Source organism: Onychostruthus taczanowskii, unplaced genomic scaffold, assembly GCF_017590055.1.
Source record: "Onychostruthus taczanowskii isolate IOZ18803 unplaced genomic scaffold, ASM1759005v1 scaffold39, whole genome shotgun sequence".
Lineage (NCBI taxonomy): Eukaryota > Metazoa > Chordata > Aves > Passeriformes > Passeridae > Onychostruthus > Onychostruthus taczanowskii.
Window position 1 is genome coordinate 3,458,598 of NW_024501348.1, and position 21,682 is coordinate 3,480,279.

General features: G+C 39.3%; 1 protein-coding gene across 1 annotated transcript in view; it reads left to right on the plus strand.

Annotated features, from left to right (window-relative positions):
* MDN1 (midasin AAA ATPase 1) overlaps positions 1 to 21,682 on the plus strand; it is a 93,466-nt gene that overhangs the window by 24,979 nt on the left and 46,805 nt on the right. Inside the window, exons 18-46 of the mRNA XM_041412325.1 lie at positions 486 to 630; positions 1,280 to 1,376; positions 2,566 to 2,679; positions 3,316 to 3,463; positions 3,629 to 3,739; positions 4,555 to 4,706; positions 5,166 to 5,344; positions 5,707 to 5,915; positions 6,973 to 7,119; positions 7,862 to 8,003; positions 8,132 to 8,266; positions 8,344 to 8,482; positions 9,424 to 9,562; positions 9,654 to 9,784; positions 10,275 to 10,419; positions 11,534 to 11,663; positions 12,209 to 12,439; positions 13,151 to 13,348; positions 14,772 to 14,980; positions 15,515 to 15,637; positions 16,530 to 16,727; positions 16,819 to 16,926; positions 17,502 to 17,690; positions 18,472 to 18,561; positions 18,654 to 18,914; positions 19,056 to 19,326; positions 19,660 to 19,819; positions 20,130 to 20,246; positions 21,367 to 21,575. Coding sequence (XP_041268259.1) covers positions 486 to 630; positions 1,280 to 1,376; positions 2,566 to 2,679; positions 3,316 to 3,463; positions 3,629 to 3,739; positions 4,555 to 4,706; positions 5,166 to 5,344; positions 5,707 to 5,915; positions 6,973 to 7,119; positions 7,862 to 8,003; positions 8,132 to 8,266; positions 8,344 to 8,482; positions 9,424 to 9,562; positions 9,654 to 9,784; positions 10,275 to 10,419; positions 11,534 to 11,663; positions 12,209 to 12,439; positions 13,151 to 13,348; positions 14,772 to 14,980; positions 15,515 to 15,637; positions 16,530 to 16,727; positions 16,819 to 16,926; positions 17,502 to 17,690; positions 18,472 to 18,561; positions 18,654 to 18,914; positions 19,056 to 19,326; positions 19,660 to 19,819; positions 20,130 to 20,246; positions 21,367 to 21,575 — 4,627 coding nt within the window. The remainder of the gene's footprint in view (positions 1 to 485; positions 631 to 1,279; positions 1,377 to 2,565; positions 2,680 to 3,315; positions 3,464 to 3,628; positions 3,740 to 4,554; positions 4,707 to 5,165; positions 5,345 to 5,706; positions 5,916 to 6,972; positions 7,120 to 7,861; positions 8,004 to 8,131; positions 8,267 to 8,343; positions 8,483 to 9,423; positions 9,563 to 9,653; positions 9,785 to 10,274; positions 10,420 to 11,533; positions 11,664 to 12,208; positions 12,440 to 13,150; positions 13,349 to 14,771; positions 14,981 to 15,514; positions 15,638 to 16,529; positions 16,728 to 16,818; positions 16,927 to 17,501; positions 17,691 to 18,471; positions 18,562 to 18,653; positions 18,915 to 19,055; positions 19,327 to 19,659; positions 19,820 to 20,129; positions 20,247 to 21,366; positions 21,576 to 21,682) is intronic.

Here is a 21,682-nt window from a genome sequence, read left to right on the forward strand (position 1 = left end):
TTCTCTCAAATTTCATGTAAAGTGTGTGAGATGTTGACCAGTCCTCTATAAAAAAGTGTATTTGTGAGTAGTTGGAGAACCTCTGACTTAAGTATAGCTTTAATTAATAGGGTACAGATTCCTTAGGAGCATAATACTGCTTGTGTTTTTGCATTTCTTTGTATTAACTTTATTTTCATCTGGTGTTAGTGATACATATGTACCACAGTGCTAGATTGCACCAGTAAGGAATCTTAAATCTGTTGCATTTGAGCCAATCTAACTGGTAATTGATACAATGGTATGGTAACTGTTTGACTTCTGTGACTGGCAAAATGACTGCTGTTATTGAGAGAGAGCAGTAAAACTGCTACTGCTGTAAAGGTCTGGAGTTGCCATTTGTCTAATCAGGCTGTAGATTGCACACCAAGTAATTCCAGTATCTGAATGCTTCAGTTGACACTTCATTCCTGGCAACATGATTAACAAATTGAGCTTGCTTTCAGGGTACTCTGGCACAAGCAGTAAAAAAAGGAGAGTGGGTTTTATTGGATGAGATTAACTTGGCTGCAGCAGAGACTTTGGAGTGCCTGAGTGGTTTATTGGAAGGATCATCTGGGTCACTGGTGTTACTAGACAGAGGAGACACAGGTACTATTTCTGTGCTTGCTTATGCTGTATTTTGGTACTCAGATGAGTTCCCAATCCTGTGTAGTTGAAAGTAAGTTGAGATCATTTACCATTAAAATGAATGTGTGCACAGGAGGGCAATGTGTTCTTTGTAGATTTCATACTTCTTTGCAAGAGGTCCACAACACTGGTGTGTTCTCAACAGCACTATGGGCACTGCTGTGTAGAAAGTTAACTGCTTTTACAGATGTTAAGATAAAAATATGCAGCTGCTGAATGATGCTCTCAAGAGCTACAGAGAGAGGCAAATGTTGTGTGCACATCCCAGGCTGGATTTTCTTCCTGGCTGAGGGAAACACTGGCTATTGTTCTGAAAGAGACAAAAGGAGTTCCAAGTTTAGGGCTGACATAATTTTTTAAATGTTTTGTGTTGTTACAACATACTACTACACACAAAAAAGTCAGGGTTTTACTTGCCCGTGGCTGTTGTGAAGATGCAGGTACTTAAAATCACATAGGACTATTCTCTGAAAATTCTTGATGCTGGCATTTTTAAGGAAATGTAGTAGTGCAGCAATAGAAAGTCTCCTTAGATAAAATACACTGTATTTAACATATAAATATCCTGTGTTTGTCATGAACTTTGTCTTTTATTTCTGTTTTGCTTTAGAGCCTCTTGTCCGTCACCCCGATTTTCGCTTGTTTGCGTGCATGAATCCAGCTACAGATGTTGGAAAGAGAAATCTTCCTCTAGGAATAAGAAACAGGTAGGAAATGGAAATAATGATTCTGGGGTAAAATAGTCACCGTCTTTTTCAGAGTTTAATTAGTTTCAGGAGTTGACCAGTGAAGAATGCTTTATCTGAAGCCTGAGGATGCAAGTATGAACTCAAATTTACTACCTGTAAGAGATGTATAGGGAAGGTTTTTCATGAAATAGAGTCAGCAGAATACTTAGAAGTAGCTGAGCCATGAGTCAATGATCTATCAGTAGTGTAGAGTGTTGTCATTGGGAGCAGGAAATTATTGTTCCTCACATTTAAGCTGTCAGCACCTGGGAATGCTACTGCAGCAGCTTATGTTGCTGATGAGAGTAATAAAGACAGGTAAGTGCTTGGTGTCAGTTTAGCAGCCTTTCTCTTAACTCAGAAGTGGTGATGATCCTTGCAAAAAGCTGCATGTCCAGTCTTGTCCACTCAAAAGGAAGGTGGTTTGCATGGTGGCACAGATGTGTGATACTCAAAATATTTGATGTGTGGTCTCAAAGCATATAAGCTGTGGCAAGGCAGTTGGAATTGTGGCAAATCCATTCTTCAGTACCGTTAACCTATTCCTGTATGCACACATCTCCTTCTTGATGCAGTTTCCCTCATGAGTGCCAAAAGTTGCATGTGTAGCCCCTTCCCAGATTCATGAACACTGGGCAAGACTCTAGAGATGCACCAGCGATGTGTAACTAGTAATTTGTAGTTATTAGTGGCAAAGCAAGGTTTTATTGCTATTGGCTCTCTTGCAGAATAGTGAAAGAAAAGGAAATGAGTGTAATACAGAAGAAAAGAGACTTCAGCATAACTTGCTAAGTTTAAATGAATTTATATTTCTGTTTGTCAAAAATACCTACTGCTGTGTCAGTACTTCATTGTTTAGGCTGTAATATTTGAGTATCTATTGCATTGTTTAAAATTGTAATTTAAGTCACACTGTTCACTCTCAGTCTAAGATGTTAAACTAACTCAGATAAGTTACTTGAAAGTATTAGTAATACCTTCTTTTTTAACTGCTCTGGTTCTTGAGTCAGTCTGTAGGTTTGGCAATCTATAGTCTGCAGCTTTAGCAATGTTACTTTTCTGTTACTTAAAAAATTTAAAATGTTATATGCCATGAGGTTTATGTAAAACATAATTTTTCCATATGGTCAGGTGCCTTAAGTGTTACAGATTGATTTGATTCTTGCAGGTTTACTGAACTTTATGTAGAAGAATTGAGAAATGAAGGAGACTTGCAAATTCTTATAATGGATTATCTGAGAAGCTTGAATGTGAACAAAAATACATTACAAGGAATTGTGAAGTAAGTGGACTGTAATCTTTTTAAATTCTTGATGAAATCAAGATGAAGTCACAGAAAGTAAGTATGTGATGCTAGTCTGTGGTTAGACTGCTTTGGGAAACACTATAATGCTCCCCATGCAGCAGTTGGCATAGCTATAGGAAACAGAAGAGTATAAACATCCATCATCTTAATTCTGCAGGTTTCTGTATTTGTGGGAAGGAGATTTTAATTTTTTTAAATTCAGTATTGTTTTCTTGGTGGCACCAGTTAAATGGCATTGTTGTTTCAGTCCTCTTTCACGTCTGAGAGACTACAATAGTTTGCTTCTGTAGATAATTCTGAGGAAAGTCTTGTGTGTTTGTCTAGAGTTACCTTTCTTTCCCCTAGTGTAAGGTGAGCTATCTCATGTTTAGAATCGTTGGAGTTTATAATCACTCTCTGTAGATCAAGCTCTGTCAAAAATATGCCTCTAAAAATACTCTGTTGCTGTGCTTCAGTGACTGTACAGATGGCAGAGCTTGGCATGGCTTTCATAACCTGGAGCTTTTGAGAGAAGTAACAGCTGGGGATAAACTGAAGTGTTTGCACTTGGGGTTTGATTCCTTGAAGCAATGGTCTGATCAGTAACAGCTCTATGTAACTTTATTTTTGCAGCTTTTATTTGTCTGTGAGAAAGGAAGCAGAAACAAAGTTGGTGGATGGAACTGGCCACAGACCTCACTACAGTCTCCGTACCCTGTGCAGGGCATTGAGATTTGCAGCATCTAATCCATGTGGCAGCATAGCACGCTCCCTGTATGAGGTGATTACCTGGGCTGGCATTTGTTTCAGTGTGTATTTGATGCAGAGTTTGTTTGGGTAAAGGATAATCTTCTCTAAGTTCAGTATTGAACAGAAATGGTTCTTTAATCTGTATGGTTTTTCCTTATTTTTCATGTTTATCACTGAAAAGAATTCTTCTTTTTAGGGCTTCTGTTTGAGTTTCCTGACACAGCTTGACAGAAGTTCCCACCCGCTGGTTCAAAAGCTAATATGCCAGCATATAATCTCTGGCAACATCAAAAGCCTTCTCAAGCAGGTAGGCAACTAAGATTATGAAGAGCTGTCTTATTTAAAGTAGAATTTATTTTGAGTTGTCTTCCCTCGTTTTTTCCTCTACATTTCATTCTTGCAATTCTGTTTTTCATTCTACGAAGTTAAGAAGTGGAAAAAATTAACGCCATTCTTTTGTAGTTTTTTACTTTGCTTGAATGTTGATATGTTAGCTGGTTTATTTGTTAATTTAAAAAAATATGGAAGCCCGAATAACTAAAGCACTATGGAGTGTGGGCAGCTCAATGCAGTGGTTCCAACTGTAAAGCTTTCACAGACTTTGGAGGAGCTTTCTCAGGCTTTATATTTTTAGGCTCTGAATGCAAAACATATGGATATGAGGAGGCATCTGTGCTTTGTCTCTTAAGAGAAAGGAAGAATGTCACTAGTGCTGGGAACCCAGCATGAGTTTGCATGGGGGATGGGGAAGCCAGTTAAAGAGATGGGTATTTGTTTCAAAGTAAACCCTTTCAAACTGGAAAATGTGTACAAATATATAAAAAAGATTAAAGCAAAGTTCCTGCTTGTAAATGCCCTTCAAAATTCAGTGCTAAGACTCTTGAGACATTTTTATCTTCATGCCACTGGCAAAGATTCCTGCTTCATGACCCTGAAATAATCTGGTCAGGTTTTTCCTGTAATTTGCCTTCTGTAAGAAGGGGACAGTGTTTACTGCAGGAGTGCTCAGGGATTAATCTAAAATTACTTTAGAGAATATGTAGCAGTGATGTAACAGTAGTTGTTTCACTAGCAAATTGAAACCCATCTGTATCATATGTTATTTCTGTCATGTCTCCTTAGCAAATGCCAAAACCTAAAGGAGGGAGTTTTATACTTATAGAAGGCTACTGGATTTCAGCTGGGGACAAAGAACCTGCAGTAGATGAGAGTTATGTGCTCACCTCTTCAGTTAAGCTTAATCTGAAAGACATTGTCAGGGTTGTGTCTGCAGGGTAAGTGTTTTAACTTCTTAATTTAAAAAAATAAGGTAAATATGTTTGTTTTGGCCTTGAGTTGTTGGTGTCCCTGTAATCTTTATTGTTTGGATGAATAATGTCTATTTTCCTTCTACTTTACAGTTAACTTTTCATTATAGAGTAACTTGAAATTTATACGTGTGTTTTTGTTTCCTTAAACCATCTTACTGCCATACCCAGTTTTATTTAAATTCTGATCTAGAAACTTGCAGTTAGAATAACCTGCTGATTTCACACTGAAAAGAAAACTTCATGGCTAGCTGTTAGCACTTGGGAGTAAAGATATTTGTATTTCCCTGTTTTGTGTGATCTTGGATACCCCAAAGGAGTTAAGTGGTGGTGTTTTGATAGTGTGATTTAACAATGTTCACATCTTGTGTGTGAAAAAAGTCATGGTTCATGATTCTAACCCACTGTTTTGGTCATGGCTTTTAGGACTCATCCGGTACTGATTCAAGGAGAGACCTCTGTTGGTAAAACCAGTTTAATTCGCTGGTTGGCTGCTGCTACTGGGAATCACTGTGTAAGGATTAACAACCATGAGCATACTGATATCCAAGAATATATTGGCTGTTACACATCAGATGCCTCTGGAAAGTTGGTATTTAAGGAAGGTAAGTGAGCATGTTCTATATACTCCAAATTCCTGTCTCATTTTGGTGCCTGGGTTTTTTTTCCCTTGTCTGATTAACTTGTCTGGTTTATTACAATGGAGAGATGACCTGTCATAAAGTTAGTAGTTGCACTTTATTGATAATCACTTGTGTAATTTTCAGTGAATTCTGAAAAGTTCATGAGTGTCTCATCATGCTTGTCCCATGGGACCTAAAGATGATAAGCCAACAATTTAAACAATGCTGTCGCTTCCTTAGTGTTCATCCTGAATGAAATTAGTTGCTCAAAGTATGTCAGTGGATGCTTCTTTTAGATTTGCTTTATAAGATTTTTAACGAGGCATTTTTCTGTTCCCCCCAAGGCGTTCTCATAGATGCAATGAGAAAGGGCTACTGGATCGTTCTAGATGAGTTGAATTTGGCTCCCACTGATGTTCTGGAGGCTCTCAACCGCTTGTTGGATGATAACAGAGAGCTGTTCATTACTGAGACTCAGGAGGTTGTCAAAGCTCACCCTCGCTTCATGCTGTTTGCCACACAGAACCCCCCAGGTCTCTATGGTGGCAGAAAGGTCTGTATGATCTGTTCCTTTTGGATAGCTAAGACTTTGGGGAGTTCATGTCTCTTCATACATAAAGTGTGATGTGAAAATGTTTTGATGTGTAGCATGATTAATCTCTCAAGAGGAAGAGAGTTGAGGCTGGCTCTGTTTAGTGAATTGCTTGTTTCATGGATATACAGAATTTCTAAGTAATTTTAGGTAGTTGAGATTTAAGTGATTTAGTGAACCAGGGTTCACGTATATTATACTTGAATCAGCATTTCTTGTCCAAGAGCACTGGAAAAGAGATGCTACTTAGGCTGTAGAAGTCCATTTTGTGCAGTTTTTTGTCTGGAATAGATCACTTTCTTCATGGTGACTGGTATGGTGCTGGGCTTTGGATTTGTGATCAAAACAGTGTTGATAGCACAGGGATGTCTTAATTATTGCTGGACAAAGCTCGCACAGATTCAAGGCCTTCTGTGTTCTCACACTGCCCCATGTAGTTATGGAGTAGGTGGGGGGTGCACGAGAAGCTGTGAGGGGACACAGCTGGGACAGCTGACCCCAATGCCCAAAGGGATGTTCCATGTCATATGACACTGTGCTCAGCAGTCAGAACTGGGGGAGAGGGAGGAAGAAGGGGAGTTCAGTGTTTGTTTCCCTAAGTAACTCTAGTGTGTGATGAAGCCCTTACTTCCTGGAGGTGGTTGAGTACCTGCCTGTTGATGTGAAGTGATGAATGAATTGCTAATTTTGCTTTGCTTGCACATGCACCTTTTACTTTACCTATGAAGCTGTCTCAGCCTAAAAGTTTTATCACTTTTACACTTCCAATACTCCCACTGTAGAGAGAGTGAGCTTGTGGCTTTGTCACGCTTAGCTGCCTATGCCCTTAAAAGACCCAGTCCATTTTAAAGCTTTTGTCCTCATCCAGACTGTCTCTTATGCTTTGTTTCAGTGTTGGTGTGTATGTGTTAATTTGTATGCTATGACACTATCCTTGTTTCCTTTGGATGTGTAGGGGAACATCTATGAGCAATATCAAAGAAAAAAGTTCAAACAGTAGTGTGGTCTCATATTTTAGGTTTTGTCCAGAGCCTTCAGAAATCGTTTTGTGGAGCTGCATTTTGATGAACTGCCAAGTTCTGAACTGGAAACCATCCTTCACAAGCGATGCAGTTTGCCACCTTCTTACTGCAGCAAGCTTGTCAAAGTCATGTTAGACCTGCAAGTATGAGAGTCTTTTTTCTGTTAGCATAAGAAATGCAAACATGCTTCAAAATAACATGCACAAAGTAATACAAGTTCCTTCAAGGGGGAGATATTGTTGGCTGAAGGATATTTAAAATCCTGAGCCATGGAGAGAACCCACCAAGATACTAATTTTCGGTGGTTAAGATTAAGACTAGGGAAGGTGATGCCAGATTTTAGAGAAAGCTAGGAGCAAAAAAAACTTAAACACCCAAAACCCACAGGACAAACCAAAAAACTAGACACCTTGGGATTTAATGTGTAGAATTGCCCTGGAGCAGAAGCACAGTATTGGATTTGTAGGGGTTTTTGGGTCATGTGAAATTTAGTATTATTTTTCAGCAGCAATTTTGGATATGTTTGGATACTCACATATTCAACAGACATTTGTCACTTTGTATGTAGCTAAAACTACCTTGTATTTAAAAGCAATTACTGCAGCACAAGCTGGATTTTGTTTTATTCCAGGTACCTATTTTATTCTTAGTTGTTTGTTTGTTTTTTTAAATTATCATGATCTAAATTATTTAGTTCCTGGTTCTAATCAAATACCTGCCTAAAAGGAGTTAGTGTTTAGATGTTGTGTCTCTGCTGGACTTTTTTTTGTAGTTATTAGTAGAATTTTCTTGTTGCAATGTCACTGCAGAGAGGGACGATTAGCTTTGCCTGAAGTATTTGGACAGGTTGATGAAAAAATACCTCACATTTTGTTCTTGTGGCAGTCTTACCGCAGAGGTTCCACGGTGTTTGCTGGGAAGCACGGATTCATTACCCTGCGGGACCTGTTCCGCTGGGCTGAGAGGTACAGGTTGGCAGAGCAGCTGCAGAAGGAGTATGACTGGCTTCAGCACTTAGCAAATGATGGTGAGCTCTGCTGCCCCAGCTTTTCTAAGTGTCTGTAGAGTTGCTTTCCAGTCCCCACTTCTTAAGTGTAAGTTTTTGTTGCTGATTACCCAGGTAGTAATTGCTTTCTCTCTTCCTCTGTTTTGTAGGTTTTTTGCTTCTGGCGGGCAGAGTCAGGAAACAGGAGGAGGTGGATGTTATTCAAAATGTCATTGAAAAACACTTCAAGAAAAAAATCTATCCTGAGTCTCTCTTCTCAGGGGAAAGTGTCAAAAAGCTACTGGGTGAGTTTCCTAGAGGGGACCCCACTGGTAAACCTATAGATGTGACTGAAGCTGATGGATTGCTTTGTGTTGTGCAGCTAAGTCTTCCACGTGGATGTCAGTGATGGACAGAGATTTTAGCCATGTTGTCTGGACTCAAGGGATGAGGAGACTTGCCATTTTGGTGGGACGAGCACTGGAGTTTGGTGAACCAGTACTGCTGGTGGGAGACACTGGGTAACTTTACCTTTTATGATGCTCTTGGTAGTGCTGTACCAGCTGCTGAGACGAAATGATTATGTGGACTTCTGTGCTGCTTTGATCTGGGGTCTTTTGATTTGAGTCTGTCTCATGGTAGCCTTGCAGCTGCTGTTTTTCACAGTTCCTTTTTGAGTGGAAGCAGATGCATCTCATTTAACCTGTGTTTTTGATGGGTTTGTCTTCATTGTGTAACTACACAGAAGTTACATAACAGTAGTAAAATGAAAGTGAACTGACTTCTGTCCCCAACTGACAAGGTGCCCTGTAGAATCTCACTGTGCCTCACAGGAGGGGCTGCTTTTGGGGTATTGTGACATTTTTCTCTTTGAGAGTACATTCAATTTGCAGGTTTTATGAGCTTGAATATAGACTTGCTACCACTTCTCCACTTCATATGCTGTAGTGGAGGTTGTGGAAGTAGATACTGTCTGCTCTTGTGCTAGTTATAAATTTGTAGAGTAAATTTTTATGGAAGAGAAGGAAAGAAAAATGCAAGAAAAGAGAGAAGGAAAATTTACTTGGGTAGTAAATGAAAACTAGATACTCAGCAGTTTATTCCCTCAGACTTAGGCTTGGTCTAGACATGTAGCATTTCCAGTTCAGTAAAATGTTAGACTGGTTGAGTATCTGTAACGGCAAGCTGAAATAAACTTGACTTTGAACATGCAGAAATCCATCAATGCAGGTATTGATTTAAATTTAATTAAAGGCCTCTTGTGCAAGTCAGCAACAGTTGTGCCAAAAATGGCTTCATTTTGTATACATTTCTTTCAAGGAAAGAAGCAGGAGAAAATTTGCATTGGGCCTTTGCCTCATAGCTCTTCAATGAAAGTATGAATCTTGTCCAAAGTGAACTGGCTGTTTGGTTTTGCTTATTTTTTTAATTCATCCTTTTTAATTAAATTACTTGGTTGCAGGTGTGGTAAAACCACAATTTGTCAGATCTTTGCAGCATTAGCAAATCAGAAGCTGTACTCAGTGAATTGCCACCTGCACATGGAGACATCAGACTTCCTAGGAGGGCTGCGACCAGTCAGGCAGAGGTCCAAGGAGCAGGTTTGTCTTGCACCAGTAATAGCTTGGATGGGGTGACCAAGGAAGAAAAAAGTAGCAGTTACCACTTCTCACTTTCTTTTCCATTCCTTAGGAGGAATCTGATGGTTCTAGACTCTTTGAGTGGTGTGATGGACCTCTTGTTTTAGCAATGAAGGAGGAGGGTTTTTTCCTCCTTGATGAGATTTCTTTAGCTGATGATTCTGTACTAGAGCGGCTTAACAGGTATGTCTGAAATGTGGTAGTCCTAAGCATTCTCACTGTGTCTGTTCATTATCCAAACATGAGTGGGGTAAATCTGACTTCTTGTAGGCATTTTTGTTACCTGGCTTAGGTGAGCTGCTCTCTTGCTGAAAAGGACAATGGTACAAGTAAAACTTGAAAGTAAAATCTCTGGCTTACCATCTGCAGTATTAATGTTTTCAGCCTGCCAGTGAGCTCTTGAAATTATGTACCTTGTAAAATCCCAGGAACAAACTCTAGTTATTCCCCTGTTTTGTGTGTGTGTGTAAAAGAAAACTCCAGAACAACTAAAATACAAATTCAACTTCATTATCTGTTTGCAGCAGTATCCCTCATTTTAGTATATTCTGTTACCCATTATATTGGGTAAAGAAAAGTTTATCCAGGCCAATTAGTATTATTTTAATTTTTAAGTGATCTTTTGAAGTGTGGAGCAAAATTTAAGCAATATTTTTTTTTACCTTCTCTCTAGTGTTCTTGAAGCTGAAAAGACATTGGTACTTGCTGAAAAAGGTGGCCAAGATGATGAGGAGAATGAAGTAGAACTGTTAGTTGCAGGAAAGAAATTCCGTATCCTTGCAACCATGAACCCAGGAGGTGACTTTGGGAAAAAAGAGGTAAATGCCAAAACATCTGGGAATACAGCATGCATCTTCTGGTCATACTGACCACTAAGTGGTTGAAGGTGCAGTGCAGAAATGCATCATGCCAGTTGTGGCATCCAGTGCTTTCTAGTTGGCATCTGCTTCATCGCTCTAAAGGAGGATTGGGGTGAATCTCTTTTCTGCCACTGCTGTGGGTTGTCACTTTGGCATTATAAATGAATACTCAGAAAAATGTCAAAGGAAGTTTCAGGCCTCTAAATACCCTAATTAGGCTTGATATATAGAATGTTCAAGTACAGGAACTGTGACTTGTGAAGCAAGTAAATCCAGCTCTCTGGGGTAGTACAAAGTTACATAGCAGATTTTTCTCCCTAATGCTATTCAGAAGGTGATAGTCTTCTTGTATTTCTTAGTGAATAATAAACATCACATCCCAAAAAAGCTTTTTCATTAAATGAAAAAAATTGTTTCTGAAGTTGAGAATTAAGTGATTTAAAACATGTTTAAAAAGACCCAAAAGACAACAAAACCCTACAACTTTTAAGCAGTGTTGGAAGCTAGTTTTATAAAAAAGAACCAGAAGCTCTTCTGCTTAAGATGGGTACTGCATTTAAAGTGGTTTCTGAAGTAAAGAACCACTCATTGAAGCCATGTGTTTCAAAAGGATGTATTCTCTGGATTGCATTTGTGCTACTAATTTTTGTTTGACCAATTCAGTCAAGGAAGAGAGGAATTAGAGAAACAAGTTGTAATTAAAGGCAAATTTCTGTGTGGTGGTTTGCCTCTGTAAGCCAAGGGAGATTACATAGCCATTGTTTGATACACGGTGTCCTAAAATGAAATGGAGCTTTGGTGTTTGGAAGCCAGCTCAGCTTTTTCCCATATGCTTTTGAGCTTTCTTTACCACCCATTTCCTGCATTGATGCCACTACTAGAAGTCTTAAAATCCTTCTTATTTCAAAGATTTTCTTACAAAGTGTCCCTGTCAAAATTAGAAGGAAATATCTGTCTTGTTCACTTTATTTACTGTTTACAAGTACAGTGCCTACAAGGCTGTTGTTAACTGGCCTTTAGGGAAGATGTTGTAATGAATCTTTAATTGATCTGTCACCCTGCTTGTTTGCAGCTTTCCCCTGCGCTGCGCAACAGATTTACAGAAATATGGTGTCCACAGAGCAATGGCCGCGATGATTTGATACAGATTGTAAAACACAATCTTCAGCCAGGATTGTCTCTGGGTGCAATCAACCACAAGGGTAGGTATTTCTGTGTGTTGATAAGAAAATAAGGAATTTTGGAGGCTGCCAACCTTTCCTCAGAAGGTACACCACTGTCACCCTTTTTCTGCTGCATTTCTCCCTGAGGACATTGTGATACATTCTGGACTTCATTCTTCCTTCGTTGTGTATCTTATATGTCTAGCCAGAAGTAAATTCAAGGCTGTGTTTACTTCACCATCTAGGTAGCTGAACTATCCCCAGCCCTTCAGTGTCCCAGCTTGGTTTTAATATAGAGTGTTGAAGGACCTGGTACTTCACTTTCTGCCAGCAGCTTCACTGTTAGTCTTAGTCATGTGATGCTGTCTTGTTACCTGAATTTAAAAGGATCTGTAACAACAGCTCAGGCAGGAGCTTTCTCTTGTCTTACTCTGTTTCTAGGATGTAGAGTACCCACCCACATTGCTCATGCAGCTGTACCTACTTTGAAGATGTTTTTACAACAGTGTAGTAGATGTGACCAAAAAAATTGTAACTCAGATTTATTTGGTGGTTTTTGTTTGTTTGTTTTTTTTTTTTTTTAGGGGCAGACATAGCAGAACTCATGATGGACTTTGTTGAATGGCTGACTAATCAAGAGTTTGGTCGCCAGTGTATTCTCAGTGTGAGAGACATCTTGGCCTGGGTTAATTTTATGAATGTCATGGCAGAGAATGAGTCGAGTTCTGCCAAGGGATGTAGCCGCCTCAGCATTTCTCCAGGGATGTCTTTTATCCATGCTGCATGTTTGGTGTATATTGATGGAATAGGATCAGGTAAGTCTTCAGTGCTCATTCGGTAGCAGAAAATATTAAAGTGTGTATTTGTATTAATATTTTTAGTCAAATGCAAACAAAGTGCTTTGGGGCAGCATGGGACTCTTCTAGGAGACATTTTCACTTCCATTTGTACGTCATTGTGCCTCTTCTGTGTTTTGGAAGCAAGAGTTTGAGTAATAGAGCAAGCTGAGGTAAATTAGAGGGATAATGATATTACAAAGGCTAGCACACAAATTAAGAAAACCTGTGTTTTTTATTGAGTTGACGTGGTTTTACTGAGCTGATACAGTACTTGAGCACATGAGCACATACTGTTTCCCACTGCACATGTCAGCATCTGTCTGTGCTGGCCTGTACCATGCACATAGCTGAGAATGCATCTTTGTGTGTTTGGCTGCTGGCCCAGCTGATAAATAGTAGTAAGGGAGAAGAGTAAAAGTGGAAAGCACAAGTAATGCCAGAAAAGAAAGCCTGGGCGGGGGTGCTATGGGAAGGGATCAGGGTGATTGTGGCAGAGGAAGAAAGGGGGTTGGAAATACGGTATCCTTAGTTCTGTTGCTCACAGAACAATCTGTCCATGGTAAATAGTACTGGGAGCACTGAAAACAGTAAAATAAAATACAAACTTGTGTGCACGTGGAGTTTTCTTGTCGTCAGATGAATGTGCCTAGTTACATTTTGAAGCACACTTAACTTTCTTAATTACAGGTACAACATCCTGCTCAGCTGATACGGCTTTATTAGCTCGAGAGAAATGCCTGACATTCTTACATGAGAAAATGAGTCAATTCTTTGAGCTGACTGATTATCAGAAGAATGAACTAAAGATCTATGACAGAACAAAGGAAAAGGAGTTTGTATGGATGGACAACTCTGTGGGAATTCACCCATTTTTTATTCCAAGAGGCAAGAGACTGTGGGAGTGGGTGGACATTTATTCTGTGATTATATTTGTAGTAGGTTTGTTATTCACTAAATCTGAGTAGGATACCTGAACCATCATAGAACAATTTATTGGTTCTTACGCTTTAGAAAAATCCCTTTTCTGCCTCCAAGTGTCTAGATTGCAGCTCAGTCACATTTATTAAGACACATCTGTTCATTGCCTTTTTTCACTACTTCTTAATGGTTAATGGACTAATTTTCATATACTTTTTTTGATGTAATAAAGCTTTTTTTAAATTTTGAGTTGCAATTTTCTGTCACATTGGCATGCTCAAAATGCCTGTTAACTTCCACTAACTAAAGCTGCAGCTCATCCTAGCCCTTGTGCAAAGCATGGAAAGCAGGGGTCCTGAGTGCAAAGCTAAACAGAATGGAGGTTAATGCCATGCCTTGCTCTAGGCTCTCAAAGATTTGCTGTAATTTTGGCAAAATCATGAAATCTCTGCATTTCAGTTCCTCATAGGACAAAAAAAAAATGCAAATGGAACTAGTAAAGCACTGCTTCTTTTCCTTAAAATACCACAACAGGACTAAAAAGTGATAACTGTGAGCTTTCTAACTCTGTTGGTTAGTTTTTAGCATATGGACCTGTGTGTTCCTCATGTTGTATTGTTCATATTTGAACTTTCTGGCATTCATGGATTGTGTTAGTCATGCATAAAGTTGTACAAAGTAATGCTTTGTTGTAAATTGCTTAGCTCCCCTCTGCTGATTACTTCACAAGAGCCATCTCTTTGTAAAGAGGTATCAGTTTGTGTAGGATGCATTGGTGATTAATATACATGAGCATTGCTGTATTACACATTTGGGGGAGTGATGTCCAAGGAGCTGTACTGGCTGGAATTTGGCAGACAAACTCTGTGCTCTCTGTATGCCATAATAACAGTAAAGGAGAAGCAAACTTTTAATTAAGGGGATGTTCCTTCACAGAACTGGCAGTGTATGGAACAGATTAATGTGTTATTCTGGAGCGTGACTGGATTGTATCCCTCAGTGTCAATTTTTCAAGAGTGCTTTTGAGGTTTAGATCCACATGACTGAAGTGCAAGAACACATTTATGTTTTTTCAGGGATAGATCTCTAGTTGAAGTCATGAACCAGAAGGTATCGAGGTTTCATGGCAAAAAAAATTTTACGTCCATATGCTTGTTTTGCACAATTCAGTATAAATATGTAGAGATGGGCTGAGATGCAGCTGTGGGTCCAACAAAGTGAATGTGCCACATCTTTGAGAATGGCATACAAACTGGATCTCCACTGCTTGCTGTACTGAGATCAGCAATTTACATTGAGTGAGCTCATTCAGAGGCACACTGTCAGCACCTCCAGCATAAACATTCTTTAATTCTTTAATTTTTTCTGGTTTATCTTTCCTTTGTTTTAGGCCCTGTTCTTCAGAGGAACAACATGACAGATTATGCTTTAAATGCTGGGACTACAGCAGTGAATGCACAGAGACTGTTAAGAGCCCTACAGCTTAACAAACCTATTTTGTTGGAGGGCTCACCAGGAGTGGGCAAGACCAGCCTGGTTGCTGCCCTGGCAAAAGCCTCAGGAAACTGTCTTGTTCGAATCAACCTGTCTGAGCAAACGGTAGAATAAAATATTATCTTCATTACTTGGTGTTTATGGCAGGGTAGAAGCTTTGTATAACTTTTAAAGTGCAGTTCTCTTTAACTTTGGCACTGTGTCTAAAATGCCAGTTTTTCTTTCTTGGTCTCAATGGTCTCAAAACTGGATGGGATACAGAATACAGAGCAGTAAGCTTCTGTGAGTGAATCCCAATTCAACAGGTATTCCTTTCTTTTCAGGTGAAGCCATGCATATCCTTGTCTGCTGTGTTTTTCTTGGCTTCTGCAGTGTTACTCAAAAACAGTTTTAAGGCTTTTTAGCTTTTCTGTTGCAATTTACATTTTTGTTGTTAAATCTTGCACCTGGTCACTGGAGTCCTATAATGGAAAAGCTTTCAGCATTTTGCAATTGCTGAAAATTTTTAATTACACCTAAAAGTGTAGGTATTAAAAGAGAAGGGAGAAAATGTTAAGTAAAGTTAACACATGCTGTTTATGAATGTCTGTTAATTTTTTTAGTTCCTCAACTCCCCCATTCTGTTCTTTACTCCCAAAGGATGTGACAGACTTATTTGGGACAGACTTGCCTGTGGAAGGTGGGAAGGGAGGAGAATTTGCCTGGCGTGATGGGCCACTGTTAGCAGCATTAAAGGCTGGACACTGGATTGTCTTAGATGAGGTAAATTCAGGTTTGGGGACAAATAAAATGGAATGTTCTAGAAGAGCAAATTTGGTGATTTGGCTTGTGGAATAGATACCTTTGAGTGCTGATGACGTCCCTTCTTGGAGACAGGTGATGTCTAGGTGAGACAAGAGAACAAGGACTGAATCCCAGCTTAAATTATTGCAGAAAACCAAGGATAGGTTTGATTTACATTTGAAAATTTTTAGGGATGAGTGTCAAGAGACATTTCAGTACAAATGCCCTTTATGGGTATAATTTCACTGAAATAGAAGGTGTTTTTCTGGGGACTCATATACTGCATTGGTTACTGATTTAATGGAGATGGAGAAGAGTTCCATCTTGCCAGTATAAGCTTTCCTGCCACTGCAGGTTTGTTCATGTACCATGTAGCAAGTGCTTTCAAGCATGTGTGTGCACAGATCTGCCTTCTTGGGAATATGCATTCTAATTACTGCAGAGTGCAGAACCTTCAGTTCCTTAGCCCCTTGTATACCTCATTTTTTCCCCCTGTTGAGAAGAATGCCACTTCAAACAACCACTGTAATTAGATAGCTCAGACTGCCTTATTTTAAACAAACAAAATGCTCTGAGTGCCACAAACACATGAACATAAATTCAGGAAAAAACATCTCGAAAATGCAGTTTTTACAATGGAGAATTGTTTTGTTATCACAGTGAAAAAACACAGTACAAATAACAAGTGAACATAAGGAAGTGTTAGTTGCTCCAGTATAATAACAGTCTAGCTGGTGGTAATAACTTGTGTTAGTTCAAGAGCAGCATTGCAGTGGAATTTTACCTTCTATATATCCCAGACTATTAGACTAGAGATTATGCAAAAATGTTTTGTGGAGCATTAACATTGTATCTTTCTTTCCTTCCTCAGCTGAATCTGGCTTCTCAGTCTGTGTTAGAGGGGCTTAATGCGTGCTTTGACCACAGAGCTGAGATTTACGTTCCAGAACTGGGAATGAATTTTCATGTGCAGCACAAGACAACTAAGATTTTTGGATGCCAGAATCCGTACAGACAAGGAGGTGGAAGGAAGGGTCTCCCCAAGTCCTTCCTCAACAGATTTACACAGGCAAGCTTATTTGTTTGGTTTCAACTACATCATGATCCTGTCTTACAGATTTCTGGCTTCATAAACACTCTGAATTCTCTTGATTTTACAGGTGTATGTTGATCCACTGTCAGCAGAAGATATGAAGTTTATTGGGAATACATTGTTTCCTGCTATTGATAAAACTGTTATTGCTAAAATGATTGCTTTCAATAGCAAGGTAAGCATATTTTAATTTCTTTTCCGTAGAAGTAGGCAGAATGCAGTAAGATTAGGAAAAAAAAAAAAGTATAATGTTTTATTTCCAAGCATTTTTATAGAGAAGCGTGTGGGTAAAAAAAGAGGGGTGGAAATATATGCAGAGGAAATAAAGAACACCAATAAGCCTAAATTCTTGAACCATGTCAATCAGAAGCTTTGTTGATATTTGACAAGGCACTGTTTTTCATAGAAGATAAAACATACATACACAGGAGAACATAGTATTCTGTGACCTTAGGTAAAATCTCTTGTGTCAGCATCTTACTGCATATTCATTTATAAGAGTGCAAGAGTAAACTGCAAAATTGAGCTGAGCATTAAGAGAAACAGTAGAGACAAACTAAATCAAGCTTTAGGTCCTAACATATCTTCAGCAAAGTAAATTCAGCCTGCTCTTTCAGTTGTCTTTGTCTTGTAAGCAGTGCCAAAGGCAGAAGTTCAATCAACATTAAAAAAATATTTGAAGACCAGCTTGTGGATGGAAGAAAAGATTATTTTTTTAATTACTACCCATTTTTGGGGTTTTTTTTTCAGATTGAAAAAGAAGTCATGGCTGAAAAAAAGTGGGGACAGAAAGGAGGACCGTGGGAGTTCAACTTACGTGATCTTTTCCGCTGGTGCCAGCTTATGCTTGTTGACCAGTCACCAGGATGTTATGATCCAGGCCAGCATGTGTTTTTGGTATATGGAGAAAGAATGAGAACCAGAGAAGACAAAGAAAAGGTGAGCCATTGTTCTCCTTCCTTTCTCTTCAGATGGTCAGGATATATTTATAGAAATCCAAGTATAGAATTCCACTTTGAAGATACCTTGCAATTCATTCATAGATACTTATCTCTTAAAAATTAAAAATAGGTTTGTTTGGAGTTTTGTGGTTGGCTGTAGATACCTGCACCCCTTGCCATTTGAAATATCCATTTAATTTGTATAAAAGCGGACAGCTAATGTAAGTGAAGGCAAGTAGAATAACAAAGGACTGAAATTAAAACACATCATACTCTTCTGTGATTCTGTATTAAATGATTGTTTGCTACTTACTTAACCCTCTCTTGCTTAGAAATCCTATGCTTTTGTTTGATTTTACACCATTTAAATGATATTAAACTGGAAAGCCAGATTGTCAAACTGAAGTTACTGGCTGTATGTGACTGGCTGTTTCCTCGTGGGTTTACTGTCCCCTCCCTGTAACATTGTTATATTTTTCTGTGAAACTTATTATGAAGTAAATTCTATCCCACTACTTTGTTAAAGAAAAACATTGCTTATGATATTTCAAGTCTCAGGAAACCGTGATGAATGAAAGGGTTGCTGTGGGCAGCTCACTCTCACAGTGCTTGCTGCACTTTGAGTTAAATGAACTTGTGGTTTACAGTGTGAGTTACTGTCATACAGCTGTGGAGCTGAGAGGAAAAGATACTTCAGGTGTAAACCTTTAGAAGTGAATCTCTGGAGCAGTGGATAACTTGAACTCATAAGTCTCTTTTTGCTGTTTTAACTGTTCTAGGTTATTTCTGTATACAGAGACATTTTTGGCCAGGAGGCCAATGTGTATACAGGAACCAGGGATTTTCACATCAGTCCATATAATGTTCAGGTAAACTGTTGGCAAGGGATTTTGTGATGGGATAGGGAAGAAAACAACTTGCACAGCTAAACTCTTATTTGCCTCTGTGTCATCCCTTTCAGATCGGTTATTCAGTTCTTTCTCGTGGCAACTATATTCCTCATTCTGGCAGAACTCTCTCACTTCTGCATCATTCACTGCAGTCTCTGGAGTCTATAATGAAGTGTGTGCACATGAGCTGGATGGTGATCCTGGTGGGCCCAGCATCTGTTGGCAAAACGAGTCTGGTGGAGCTGTTGGCCCATCTCACCGGCCATCGGCTGAAGGTCATGGCGATGAACAGCGCAATGGATACAACTGAACTCCTGGGTGGATTTGAGCAGGTAAATACTGTTTTGGTAATATGGCAGAACTTCTCCTTCCCACCTAATAGTGGCCAGGCTGCTGTGAGTTTGGTATTTGTAAATGGAGCCTTGGCACCACGGTGTTCTGCACGAGCTAACTCCCTAATGGCCTGTTTGCAGGTTGATATCAACAGGCCGTGGCAGCGCCTCTTGGAAAAGGTGGAGAGTGCTGTGAGCACACTCGTAAGGGACAGTCTGCTCCTGGCAGAGCTCTGTGCAGATGATGCTGAGCTCGTGCTGCGTGCTTGGAGCAATTTCATCCTGAATTACAAACCCAAATCTCTGGGGGAAGGAGGTGGTAGTGTTACGGCTGAATTAGTGAGCAAACTGGAGGGAATACTTGTACTTATCCAGCGACTAAACAACAAAATAAATTCTTACACAAAGGCAGGTATGTATGTTCGTTTTCCTTCTTTTTTTTTTAATAATAATTTAAAATAAGGCATCAAATTTCATCTAATAGGGAAGAAGTTATACAGAAAAGTATCTCTTTAGGGAGTGAAGTGTCAATCTGTTTTATATTTCTTTGTGCTTGCAAACCTTTTCTGTTTGCATGGATTTTGCCTGTGGGAGACTTCTGAAGAGCTGTAGCCTCTGCTGTTATGTTCCCCTAAAAATTAGGAAGCATATGTATTTATTAACAAAATAACTGCTATTTTTCTTGAATGGTGCTGGAAGCTACTTCATTAATGTAAGTCTCAGTGTAAGATGTATTTTCTTTCAGAGTTTGCTCACCTGGTAGAAGAGTTCCGGTGTTTCAAGCTGCAGCAGGCCCAGGCTGCTGACTGCAACAGCCATGGCACTTTTGAGTGGGTAGATGGGATGTTGGTTCAGGCCCTGCAGTCTGGAGACTGGCTCTTAATGGACAATGTCAATTTCTGCAAGTAAGAGATTTTACTGGCCTTGTGTCAATGATCCCTTTGACCTCCCTGATTGACTTTGCCTCTTACTGAGTGGTTCACAACTGAATATTTTGCATTTGATAATACACAGAAGCAATAACTTAGATTTTCTGGAAGAGTATCTTCCTTCTCAGACAGCTTAGCATTTGACAGTTTTCCTGTTACCTTATAGAGTAATTATCAGTTAAAATCCTGTTTGGGTTTTGCTTAAGGTTGGTACCATTTTGATTTCAGATAGAAAGGGATCAAATTGGTACCTTTTTATGACCACATGAATTTGTTTTGAATGCAGTCCTTCTGTGCTGGACCGCTTGAATGCTTTGCTTGAACCAGGAGGTGTTCTGACCATGAGTGAGAGAGGTGTCATAGATGGCACAATTCCTACAATAGCTCCTCATCCAAACTTCAGGTACTTATTTCTGCTGTTTGTTTCTCCTTTTTTTTTCCCCCTTTACCAAATAGCAGGTTTAGCATACAGATGTCATCAGTGAGCCAGTCTTTCTGATATTTTGAATGCTGATCAGTTTGCCGTGTAGTGTAGTGGCACTTTCTAGCAGGGAAGGAAACTGCACTGTGGTGAGCATGTAAAAGAAAGCTTAAGGGGCTTTGCTTTATGTCCCTGCTGCAACACGAACTATTAGACAGGAAAACTCATAGCAGTGTGCCTCTGGCTTGATTTTGCATTTCTAGTTTAGGACTCCAGCACTTCCCTGTTTCACTGTGCTGAAATTGAGGATGGTGAAGTCATGAGATATGCTGGTTATGAAAGCTGGTATATGGACATAATAATTTTCTTCCCAGCTTTTTCCATCCCATATATAAATTTGAGTTTCCTGCAGTGACAGGACTTAAAAAACCCCCAGCAAATCACCCAAATAGACAGTCTGTTCTCTCAGATCTGAAATAGTCTCTGGGGAAGATGGAAGGAGAACGTAACAGGATTCTCTACCATTCCTACCTGTTACAAATTCATTACAAGGATCTTGGGACTGATACCCTCTAGTTCCTCTGAATTGGAAACATTCTCGACTTTTCAGAAACCTGTTTCCACTACACTGTATCTCAGAAGTAGTTTTTCCTCCTTGCTTTTAAGGTGTCAGTTGATAGTGTTAACTACTTGAATGTTGGATACTTCGGTTTTTAAATAGCACAGATTTATTTGAAGCTGTTGCCAAGACTTCTAAAAATCTTTATATCTCAGAGGCATAGTCTAACTTTTCTTTGTAAGTGGGCAAATGATAAAACAGACATAACTCAGATAATAATGAGTTAGAAGTCATGCAGAATATCTGTGTCTAACTGCATAACTATTCATATGGATTTCTCATTTAAATTCAGTAGCTGTCTCTGGATTTCTAGATACTGTGTCCCCATTTTTACGAAGATGAATTTACTTCATGGAGAAGCAGATTTGGTAGTTCCAGAGTGATAGTTTAAGGACCTAAATTACATTTTAAGAATTTAAGGCAGGGGAAATGATTGTTGTAGGCCCCTTCCAATCTGAATTATTCTTTAATAATATCCAACAGGCTCTTCCTTTCTATGGATCCAGTTCATGGGGAAATATCCAGAGCCATGCGGAATCGTGGGATTGAAATTTACATTCCTGGGGAGAATGATGGAAATATATTGGACACTCTGGATTTGAAGCTACTCCTGCATGGTTTGGGTTTAGTTGGAGACCGTGTCTGTGATGCACTTCTGGCTGTGCATTCAGAAGCCAAGGAAGCAATAGCAGGTAAAAAAAAGTTTGTTCAGTATTCTTTAGCAACATGGCCTTATTACATACATCCGGATGAATATACCTGGTTATTTTATTGTGTTATGTGCTGATATAAGTAAGCA